The 12,635-nt window shown below is 40.5% G+C and overlaps 1 protein-coding gene across 1 annotated transcript in view; it reads left to right on the plus strand.

The window, feature by feature from the left end:
• LOC133515318 (matrix metalloproteinase-17-like) overlaps positions 1 to 12,635 on the plus strand; it is a 57,226-nt gene that overhangs the window by 18,537 nt on the left and 26,054 nt on the right. Inside the window, exons 2-4 of the mRNA XM_061847776.1 lie at positions 3,341 to 3,473; positions 3,568 to 3,703; positions 10,559 to 10,845. Of these exons, the coding sequence (XP_061703760.1) occupies positions 3,341 to 3,473; positions 3,568 to 3,703; positions 10,559 to 10,845 (556 nt within the window). The remainder of the gene's footprint in view (positions 1 to 3,340; positions 3,474 to 3,567; positions 3,704 to 10,558; positions 10,846 to 12,635) is intronic.

The raw sequence follows: 12,635 nt of genomic DNA on the forward strand, positions 1-12,635 counted from the left end.
GAAAATAGTTTTGCATATTGATGAGCATCTTTGCTTTTATGTAGATTTTTACGCTGTCGTCAGCAAGCAGGTCAGCATTGCAAATGAGAATTTGCTCTCTATTGCCTTACCTGGGTTCATAAAGGTTAAATGTTTCCTATATTGTTAAATCATTGAGAAATCATTAATATGATCACTGTCTTTGATTTTAAAATGTCTACAGTCCCGTGTACAAATACCAGGTTTTTGTTAAAGTATATTAAAAAAAACACATGAGATGAGAAGTTGCAGAAATTTCTGTCAAGTATTGGCTGTTTACTGCACGTGACAACCATCTCCCGACTTCTTCATGTCTTGGGTGTGGGGAAGGGAAGCAAGACGGAAGCCTTATCTTCCAAAAACACATTCAAGCCCAGGTACATTTTGCAAAACACACTTGAACGCTCCCAAATGCATATGGGAAAACGTGTTATGGGCCAATGAAACCAAGGTTTAACTTTTTGACTATAAATCCGAAAGGTATGTTTGGCGCAAACAACACTACTTATCACCAAAAGAACATTATACCTAGGGTAAAGTATGGTGGTGTCAGCATCGTGTTTTGTGGTTGTTTTTCCTGTTAGCAAACAACTTAAAGGCTTCTGCCAGAAAGCAAATGAATAAATAAATACATAAATGATGTCAGGAATAGCCCACAAAAACCTTCACACTATATTCAGGTGCAATCAGAGGCACTTTGAATGGTGGCAGGCTGACTACTGCTTAAGATTGAGTTTGATTGTGACCGGTTAATACTCAACATAGCCATACCCTTTTTCATTTCAGTTTATTTCAAACATTCAGTACAAAACGACAAAATGAAGGAAAAAAAAAAACAAGATCTCCAATATACTGTAAATATTCCACACTGATACCAAGTACTGGTCGTCTGATAAGTTGTAGGAAGACGCTAAACATTTTTTTTTATCCTACCCCCTCACCATTACCTAAGCTACATTCATCATTAAACGGATATAAAAAAATTCCCTCCTCTTCTACGTTTAAAATTATAGGCTGTATTTTACACATGACCATAATCAAAAAAACTTCCATTTTTCGTCGTGATGTGTGATTTTATTGTTACAGAACATACACTGGGACATGTTTAATCATTTGAGATATTTTCCCAAACCAAACCTTTTTTCCAACCCACCTTTGTGTAGTTTGGATGTTCTCTCCATGTTTTCTGTGGGTTCACCGGCATCTTCACATGCTCTAAAAAACATGTTTAATTGAAGATTCTTCATTGATCCATAGGTGTGAATGATTATTTGTATATGCCCTGTGATTGACTGGTGGGGTACAGTACAGGGTGTAAACGTGTACTCATCCAAAGGTATGGAAAGAGTCAATGTTGAATCCTCACCATTTTTGGAAGCACAGTGCTAAAAACTGACAATTGACTTGTTGATCTCCATAGATGTAAAGACTTTGGCCGTGTGGCATCTCACATGTTGGCAAATGTTTGCGCATAATACAAAACCAAAATGACAAGGTTCCTCTCTCTGAAGCAATCCAGCAGCGGAACGAAATAACATTTAGATAAAACACAACTCACCTTCACACATGTGACCTTCCATTGAAGGAATTTGCCATCTAGCAGCAGATGAGGTGAGGATCAATTTTGTGGACGCTTGCTAGCCTTCCTGCTAAATTGTGAGGCTTAATACAATTAAAGTCTGAGGAGGAATCGATAAAGATTAGTGGCTCAAAAGCGTTTGCGCCCTCCAAGTGCACAAAAACCATATTTAGTAGGGCATCTGTTGGATAATCCAGAGCCTTGTTTGACCTGTATATAAATTGGAAATGGCTCAAATTTGGCTGTTTTTATTTTACTGAAGTGCAGCATACCTTCACAATCTCAAGAAAAGCATATGTAGCTGTAGTCGCTACGTAGCATTGAAGCTTTATTGTTTGGGGCATGTGCAATGATGCAACATTTCCATGAATTAAAAAAAAAAAAATCAACTTCAGTTTCCACGTTACCGCCACCAATGAAGTTTATGAAGGTTATACAATCTTCAATTCCAATGAATTTGCAGTTTTCCAAATAATATCATTAAAGAGAGAATATCGTGATTTACATTTTCAATTCAATTTGAACTGCAATGAGAAGATATATTTAATATTCTAATTGATGAATGTTGGTTGTTTGTTGTTTTTTTTTTTTTTAGCAGATATTCTCATTTCTCTTTGTGCAAATATTCTCAATATGAATTTGATGTCTGCAACACATTACAAAAAAGTTGGGACAGGGCCAAGTAAAGACTGGTAATGTTGAGGAATGCGATGTAAAAAAAAAAAAAAAAAAAACCAAAAAAAAAAAACATCTTGACTGTCCCGTACAGGCTCACTTGAGCACAAATCAGGGCTTTCAGGGTCTGGACAGTATTGAAGTTATTTGCATTGACTTCAGTGAGAAAAGATCATCTGTGATACAAGTGTTTTGGGTTACTAGTGTGATCACTGTGTGAGTTAATCCCATAACTCAAGGCACCCCTGGAATAGATCTGTGAGAAATGCTAGCTTCTTTTAAGTGTCATCTGAGTAAGTGAATTTCTTCTTTATTTGGAGACAAATTCTTGATCAATTGCGAGTGTGTCAGGTTGTATTACCAGGGAGAGAATGTGCATTTGTGACTGATTACACTTTAACTCCACCGTGACGTTCCTGATTGCGAGCCATCTCTCTTTAATCTAGGTTTGTTGAACAGGTGCGTCTTCAATGGTGTAAGACATTTTTTTGGGACGAAAGAATTGGTCCTCTCTGAAGTGTGACAGTTTAAAGTTGTGGCTGTGTTCAACCCTGGTGGGACAAGCTGAAAATCACAACAAAGTGAAGTGCTTTAAATGTAGGAGACATATCTTTGTCGCCATAATGATCGTGAGTGTGTTTCAGTGGTCATGTGCTGATTATATTACAGTAAATAGCCCTGCGTATGGTATTTTGGCAGGGCTAGTAATTATTGAAATTATGCACTTTAATTAATTGGTTATCTGTATGTGGAAAGTTGAACATTTAACGCAACTTGCTTGCCAGTGACATTCTCTTTTCTAAGATTATGTAGGTGGCATTAGCGTGCACTTAGCGGAGTGAGATGAAAATTTCCAAGCAGATCATTAGAAACTATTGGCGACCTCACGATTGGAACCTTTTGAGCAGCTTTAGGTACATAAAGTATACTGTACACATAAAGGATCGTAAATAGTTGAGTGGATTTTGAAATGACTACTAATGTGCTCTGGTCAGGTCAGGTGTTAAACGATATCTGAAGGCTCTCAGATCCAGAGAATGACCGACTCTTGTTTTTTTTTGCCTTCAGGACTGGCTGAGCAAGTTTGGCTACCTCCCACCCCCTGACCCAGTTACAGGCCAACTTCAGACCAAGGAGGCCTTAACCAAGGCCATTAAAGCCATGCAGAAATTTGGAGGACTCAAAGAGACTGGAGTCTTTGGTAAGGGGCTGAGTTTCATTTTTTTTTTATTCATGTCTCATAAATGAACCTCACTTATCATAAAATCTCTCACACGATCAACTTTTCTTCACAGATCAAGCTACGTTGGGCCTAATGAAAACACCCAGGTGTTCTCTTCCAGATGTGTCTGAAAGTGAAGTGACAGTGGGCCGCAGAAAACGTAGTCCGAGTCCTCCCAACAAATGGAAAAAGCAGCATTTATCCTGGAGGTAAGAAACAATAAACACCCCAAGACTGTTCAGCGGCCAGAAGTATTGTCACTACTGTAGCAGCACTTGGTAAAAATGGCCCTCTGCGTCATCTGGATGTCCAACTACGTTTCACAATTGCATCTTTTTTACCACCACTAATTTTATACAATTGTGATAATCGTAAAGACATGCAACACTTCCAACAGGTTCACAAATTCATACATGATCATAAATATGTCAGAAATATCATGCAAACTGGCTGCCTTTTCCTGGCATTTCAACTCACAAAGCCCTCTGGTGTATTGCATCAAATAATGAGGCCCTCTCCACTGGCATTAACAGCAGAGACAGCTTGGAGAGAAATGAGGACCGTTTCCAAAAGGACCCCCCAAAAAATGATACTCTGAAGACATTAAGATGCATTTGTGTTAGGTTTCATCAAAAGCATTTTAAGCAGTTGCAAAATCCTATTCAAAAAATCTATAATTAGCATCTTCACAAAGCATGAATCATTCTTTCGCACACCTAATGGTGAAACATTTTGGCATAAAAATACTACTTTACAATAGTATTTTGCTTGAAAACATGACCTTTTAATGGATGATAACTGCCAGTAATTCAAATACTATAAACAGTGTAATTAATTGATTTTCAAATGGAAATTAAATGGGCTATGTCTCCACCATAATTGATCACATGATGCGAATTTTGCTTTAAGACAGCTGTAATAGACTCCTCTCCATGTCCCTGAATGTGATAGATGGAAGGGGAAAATGCATGTATTTATTAGCTAGAGCGATGGATGTCTATTTGCATTGGTAAATTCGATTAATGTTTTGTGTAAAAACATTGTGTTAAAATGAACCCATTTAACTGTGTATGTCCTCACTTCAGTAAACATTAAGGACAAAATGTGTTTTTTCCACCACATCTGTCCCGGATGTTATATTGTGCCCAAATTGCTGGGGAGCTTTGAAAAACATGCAAATTGTGGACCAAGGAATACTGGAATAGAATTTCCGATGAGTTTTCTGTTTTTTTATGAAATAATTGTTCTGATTCTCTTTTTTTTTGCGTTCTGAACTCCCAGTCCCCAAATCCTTGCATCCTAAGCATTATTGCAAAAAGCAGCACACTACTTGTTTGCAACCAGCAGAGGCGCTGTCGATTGAATACTTAAGTGCAGTCGAAAGAAACTCAACATGACAGCAGCTGTGTAAACATGAGCTACATCCTAGCAAACCAGTACCTTTGCCCATTACAGCACTGGCATGAAAATGGGAAATCACAGCTTTCTAGGAGAGTTTCTCCTATTTTAAAGACAACATTTAAAAAAAAATACAATTTATTCCCTCTAGTGAAGCAAGGAATTATAGCCAAATGTTGAGTAAATACTGTGCAGGACTTGTTCCCAATTTACTTTAGTTCTGCATTAGCCTACTTTCCTGGCCAAACTTTTTTTTTTAACATTTTTTCCCCTAAAGGCTGGTTGCTTAAGATTCAAGACTGTTATGTAGCCAGCTGACTGAGACTGTGAAGACACACCAAAAACTGATTCTTTTCCCTTTGCATCTGTTGAACTCTCCCCCTGCATTTTTCAGATTTATAACATCCCAAGTTCAATTCAATTATCCCTCTCTGCAGAGCTTAATGGGGGCCCATTCATTTAAATCAAACGTGTCGGCGCTGACCGGCGTCTAGATTGGAACATTGGAGCCCAACCCCCACACCTGGAACACGATTCACAGCCCAAATGTGACTGCGTGTGCTCATCTATCTCCTTAGTCCCACGTTCATTTTCCTAATGAAATGAATGAGTGGTGTTTATCGAACATTCGCACAAGACTTTGAGGATACACAGATGGACTGTAGGTCCACAGTGATATTACTGCGTTTACCACATTAATAACAGTTAAAGCCTCCGTGGCAAGGACAGTTTTTAAAAGAAGTGAGACCCGATTGAAAGTCAAAAGTAGTTGCTAATGAGGGAAGGATAACCATAGTCATAAGTCAGCAGCAGGGGTCCGTCATCATGCTAATTATAGCCATAGCTCACAGCTGTTAGTGACTGTCAAGAAACGCCACAGCTGTATCCAAAGGGGCCGCTGGTATGCTGTCAATGTAACCCCGTGACAATTCCAGATAATAACGTGAAGCTGCTTGCAGTAATGACCAGGCACGCTAAATCCACGTCACGCATCACTTGCTTCCCTTTGGAACTTGTGCAATAGTTAAATGGATATTATAGAGTATTAACGTGGTCATTATCTTGGACTGTGTCATTTATTTTATATATAATAATAAGATCTACTCTCTCTTTTGAAAGTCATTGCATACTCTAGACACGCTGTGTTTTCATTTAAGGAGATATTTGGCTGCGTGCATAATTGGGAGTAACAATATCAACCTCAGCATGAGTCAGTAAATTGCATATTGCTTTACAAATCAGCATCCTAGAGCGCCGCCATTATCACGTTGCTGGCACGTTGTGAAGCAGGTGTAGAAAAGTCAGGGAAAATTGTTGTTTATATGAGAGGGGATGCATGAAAGTCGAAAAATATTCAGCACATTCCTGATGCAATGAGGTGCAAATTCATTCAAAGTAATACAATTTCCCAGTCTTAATGAAAGCCGCATGCTTGTTGGTTCTCCAGAGCGCCCAGCTAAAAAGTGTCCTCAGTTTCTTGCATATTTCATAAATAACATGGCTGTCTCCTAAATTAAAAAGTTGTTTTTCTTGTATAAGCCCCGTGCTACATTATGCACATTTATAGATAATTCCTGAAAACGTGTAAAGACTTAGAACTATATAGTACTCAGATTTGGCGCTATGGCATTAAACTGTTTACAATTTCAGTTTTTCTGTTTTTTATTGGGGGTGGGGCTAAAATGCGTTCTCGGCTCCTCTAAAAACTTGAGCGCGCTCATTCACATCAGTGATTATCTAGTGGTGTTGCAACAAGGCTTTGTTAGCTCGCCATGCCTACGCATCAAAAAGACATCTTCCCTTTGGATAATCTGCTGGTATCACCGCTTTTTGGGTGAGCTGACAGGCAGCGTGTGGACCAGTGCTTTCGGCTGGAATGGCTGCAATAGCGCCTCATTGTCTGTGAGATGTGTTTCAGCCACCCGAGGCTTTAAAAGCATACTGTAATTTCCAGACTATAATTTGCGACTTTTGTCATGCGTTCAACCCTGCAGTTTATGCAATGATGCAGCTAATTTATGCATTTTTTTTAAACGGCCGCCAGGGGAGCTCGACCAGAAAAGTTAAGACTGAGACAGGTGGAGTATATGTGGAAGACACAACTTTGCGCTTTCTGCATGAATAATATTAGCATGAACAGACCCTCATCCTGGAAAATGCAAGAAGAAATGCATATGACGCAGCTTTCAAGTTAAAAGCAATCGAGCTGGCCGATAAAGAAGGAAACACAGTTGCTGCATGTAAACTTTGCATAAATGAATCGATGATGAGACACTGGAAATTGCAGCGGGAAGAACTGGAGCACTATAAAGACGAAAAAAGCTTTCAGAGGTAATAAAAGCAGGTGCCTGAACTGTGTTGCTACTGTGTTACTGCCGCGTCACAGGCTATGTTTGAAAAGCTAAGGTATATTATTAAAACTTTGAAAACTCTTTCTGTGTCCTGTTTTTCTAATGTTTCAATGTGGGCACGTGCGGCTTATAGACGGGCGCCCCTTATGTACTGTACATACAAAATGTTTTTCCTTTAAAAATGTTCTGGGTGAGGCTGATAATCAGCTCCGGGTTATAGTCCAGAAATTAGTGATATAGATATATAGATGTAGTCATGTATGGCCAAAGGAAAGATGCTATGTGAAGTAGCATCATTTTTTCCCGGTCATAATAGTGCTATTTGATTTGGGGGTGAGGGGCAGACACGCACAGTGTTTGCTGAATTGATTTAATTGATTTTCTTTTGTTTTTTGTTTTACAATATTAAAGTCTCATTTATTATACTTGGCAATGTTTTTTAATGATTCAAATTTGCTAGGGTCGTGAAAAATGTTCTCTGCGGTCTGTCAAATCTAGGACGCATATTTATTTTCCCTTTACAGGGATATTAATGCTAAAAATTGCATCGTGTCGTATGTATATCATACGGAACAATAGAATACTGGCCTTGTGTCTCTTGAAAAGGATATTGATCTACCTAGTTCTCATAATGGGTCACATTCTTGGAAATTGGATAGTGGAATCAAAACAAAAGCTAACTTTTTAATGTCTCGCATATCCGTCTCGGTTGATTACTAATAATGGTGATGCGCAAGGAAAGAGTGAGAAGCAAAGAAGAGGGAGAAATGTGACAAGGTGGATGATTCATTCAGTCCTTTAATTTTGAGACCTTCATCTTCCGCCTGAATGACAAAACTCGTGGCTCTGTGTGTGTTAGTCTGTGACATAAATGTGCTGACTCTTTTGTAACACAGCATGGGACCGCATCTCTGTCAGCGGAATAGTTTCAAATGTGTGAGTTTGAGTGTCTAGTGGCTCTATGAGTGTCATGAGAGGGTGTGTCCTTGCTGTCGTGTGCACTCGAGGGGATGCTTCATTTCAAATTAGGAGGGTAATTGGCACACTTCTCCACAGAATAGGCCAATAATGCGTGTTTGTGGGTGAATTATGTTCATGTAGCCTACTTAGCATTGGTGAGGTCATCTCGTGCCTCTGTGGAGCTGCACAGCCACGGGAAGGAGCTGAAGACGACTCCCCATTCGTCTGCTCTTTTACTCAGCCTCTCTTCATTTGAACAGTTACAAGCATAATTTATGGTTGATGTCGCGAATGCGTGTGTCAACTGTTGATGTACAAAATCTAGGCCGTCCCCCCCATCCCGTGGACAAATGAAGGTGGAAATTGCGTGAATGAAGGAATGAGGTTGGGGGAAAAGAACTCATCTTTCTGTCCATCAGATTTTGAAGTACATTTATTCATTCGAAATCGAGATAATGGTGTGCAGACCTGGTCATGTCGATTTGGTCTTCTTTTCCTTTCGGCTTGTCCTGTTAGTGGTCGCCACAGCGTGTCATCTTTTTCCATCCAAGCCTATCTCCTGCATCTTCCTCTCTAACTCCAACTGCCATCATGTCTTCCCTCACCACATCCATCAACCTTCTCTATTGGTCTTCCTCTCGCTCTTTTGCCTGGGAGGTCCATCCTCAGCACCCTTCTACCAATATACTCACTCCCTCTTCTCTGCACATCTCCAAACCATGGAAGTCTGCTCTCTCTAACCTTGTCTCCAAAACATCCAACTTGGGCGGACCCTCTCATGAGCTCATTTCTAACCCTATCCAACCTGCTCACTCCGAGCGAGAACCTCAACATCTTCATTTCTGCTTCCTCCAGTTCTGCTTCCTGTTGTTTCTTCAGTGCCACCGTCTCTAATCCGTACATCACGGCCGGCCTCACCACTGTTTTATAAACTTTGCGCTTCATCCTAGCGGAGACCCTTCTGTCACATAGAACACCAGACACCTTCCACCAACTGTTCCATGCTGCTTGGAAGCGTTTCTTCATTTCCTTACCACACTCACCATTGCTCTGGATTGTTGACCCCAAGTATTTGAAGTCATCCACCGCCGGTATCTCTTCTCCTTGGATCCTCACTCTTCCTCCTCCGTCCCTCACATTAATGCACATATATTCTGTTTTACTTTGGCTAATCTTCATTCCTCTCCTTTCCAGTGCGCCCCTCCACCTTTCTAATTGTTCCTCCGCCTGCTCCCTGCTTTCATGCTGCAATCATGTCTATTTGGTCTAATGTTAATCTATATGCAATTCTTACTTATTACACCATATACACAGTCATACATAAGCCTACTGTACTGTACCTTCAATTAAGCCTTGCAAGCACATTTTTTTTAAGTTTTGCTGGAAGTATGATGCAATTTAGCTCGAGCTTTCATTAACATGACAACTGGGGGTGGGGCTAATGTGACTAAAGGGAGAGCTACTCAGATTTGCGAATTTTTCTAGACCCCTACTATTTGGGGGAATAGCGAATAATGAAAATATGAGAATAATTGACACTAAGTTTGATTCTCCCCTCCACTCCCAAAAAGCAAGCGAGGGTGTGAGGGGGGAAAAAAGAAAAAGTGAATAAGTGGGGGTTTCTTGCGGGATAGGTTCATCGTATTTAGCGATGTTTTCAACCCCTCTAGCGACTAATTTAAAAAGAAACGTGACTAGCAGCAAATCTAGCGGCTTTGTGGCATGATGTGACATTCTGAGACTCCCAAATAAGCAGGAGATATCCACCCATTGACGTACAGGCTGCAACTGAACAGCTAATTTAACCATATTCTTTATCGGATTCCGAGCGCTCATGCGGATTCAACCGCGTTTTCCCTTGTAAAGGCAGCACTTTATCACCATGCCACCAAATTACACTTTCCCAATTAGTGTGCAGATGCTGTGCATTCAAGCAGACATAGTATCCACACAGAACCCCCACCTCGCCCCGACATTTGAGTATGTGCCAGTTATCAGAAGCTAATGCTGGTAACACTGTCGGCTAATCCTGATTTGTGCTCACACTCCAGCTCTGCTTACCTTTTGGCTTTGATAGAATTCTCCTGCTCTGTGACAATGCAGGTCTTGGAACCTAGCTGCCAAGTCATGTACAGGACACGTGTTGGTGGTTATTATGTAAATTTGCCGCTTCGAGATGAATTTGCATAATCTAGAGGAGCTCACTCACAGCACACGTAAAGAAATGGGCAGAAAAGTAAAGATTTACTTATTTATTTGTCCACTATAAGGGTGGAGAGGGTCTCTTGAGAATTACGTACAAATAACATTTTCTATAACGTCCCCGTTTTAATACGTTCTCCACTCTTGTCTCAGAGTGAGAACATTCCCGAAGGACTCTGCCTTACTGGGCAGGGACACCGTTCGAGCTCTCATGCACTACGCCCTGAAGGTCTGGAGTGACATCGCGCCGCTCAACTTCCACGAGGTGGCAGGAAGCGACGCCGACATTCAGATCGACTTCACTAAGGCCGACCATGATGATGGCTATCCCTTTGACGGGCCTGGGGGCGCTGTGGCCCACGCCTTTTTCCCCGGAGAGAGGTTCACCGCTGGGGATACGCACTTCGACGACGACGAGGCTTGGACCTTCAGGTCACCAGGTAGGGGCGGGGGAGAGGTTGGTGGTGGGCAGGTCTTCTGTAACATGATCTTGCGGTTCTCAAACTCACCACCTCAAAAAATTCTTAGCCTTTCAAGTACATCCATCATGACCAACATCAAAATAAATTAGTGGAGTAGTGTAGGCCAAAGTGTTAATTAAAAAAAACAAAAAAAAAAACCAAGGCCGAGGTACCACCAGTGGTACTTGTACTACACTTAAAAATGTCTTATCCTATTCTGAATCATTTGAGAATACAGTACATAAAAGATCTATGAATACACATTACATGATGAACAAAGGCCTTGCAACGAGGACACACATTTTAATAAGGTTATATATTGCAAATGAACTCTCAATAGCTCTTGGAAATGTGTGTCATGTCCTGTGCTGCTTTACACGGCAGTAAATTAATTTGAAGTGGTGTTCCTTTTTAGCCGCATGAGATATTTCTCTTTGTGTGTAGTTTCGATGTATTCATGTTAATCATTTATTTATTTATTCACTGAGTTTTTGTTGTCTATCAGAGCTAGAAGCAACTGTTTGATGAATTAGTATTTTAGGCAATTTCAGCAGAAACATACAATGACTTTTCAAAAAACATGTTGAGGTCAACAACTATTATGTACCACTGAGCAAATGCCGTGTTATTACTGTAGTTATTCCAGTGTTTGTAATTGCAGTATCTGTACCATTATTTTTAGGATCAGGCTATATTTGACTTGTGGTTCTGTTCTGAGCTTTTATCTTGATTGATCAAGCCAAGCTTGCTTCATCCAAGATTGCCCTTGAGAGATGTCCTCATTTGGAGGAGTGAGGACATGATGCTAAGCTTCCCTAAATGGAAGCCTGCCTGCCTGCCTCCCTGCCTGCCTATTTGTGGTCCAATCTGGAAAGCACATACACATTTGAAACGTTTCAAACTTGGAATGGTCTCTTGTCTTCCTGTCAAAGGCTCACGCTACAATATCTCTTCTTTTGAAAATCTTCTCTACTCCTGCCGAATTTTGAGCATTTTTACATTCTCGTGCACAGACGCAGAATTTCTGAAGCTTTGCAAAAGTGGTGTAAAAAAAAAATATATTGTTAGTGGCAGAGGAATTGGTTTCTTTTGTGAAAATAACTTCAGTTGTCACGTACAATGTTCCTCCTTTGACTGTCTGGAGATGTTTTGCAAAAGAAGATGAAAAAAAAAGCTGCATTATGGGTCTACTCAACCAGATGAAAATAAGTGATGGAGTCGCCCTGTCTGATTGTCATGTGGTGATGTCTCAGCGAAGTCACACAAATGATAGATAAAACATTAACTGTGTTTTTCTCTGTTTTCAGTGTTCCTTTAAACTCAAAGAATGAACTTTTATGTGACCTTCCCTGTTGCTGTTGTCCTCGCGTCACTTCTGATTAATTGCAGAAGGAGAAGCAGCAGAAATAAGAACAGTTAGATGTATTTCATCGCGGGATGTCAAACTTTACTTGAGTTCAAAAACTTTTATTTTCTGTTTTGAAAAAGCCAGAAATTGTAAAAAAAACATTTGGAATGCCAGTTGATTCTGGACCAACGAATAACTCAAACATTTGACCACAAGTCTAGAGCACAGCCATGTGCGAAGACCAAATAATTATTTCCTGATCCATTCTACCCTCCTAACATATCCTCCACTGTAATATTACAAGTCAGGGACCTCCGGTGCGGGGGCGGACCCAAAGGCAGGATTTGGAGGCAGAGGCATAGTGTTCAATCTGGTTTATTCCAGAAACTGGGTCATACACGGTGTAGCAGTCCGACAAGGC

The sequence above is a fragment of the Syngnathoides biaculeatus genome, chromosome 17, assembly GCF_019802595.1.
Source record: "Syngnathoides biaculeatus isolate LvHL_M chromosome 17, ASM1980259v1, whole genome shotgun sequence".
Lineage (NCBI taxonomy): Eukaryota > Metazoa > Chordata > Actinopteri > Syngnathiformes > Syngnathidae > Syngnathoides > Syngnathoides biaculeatus.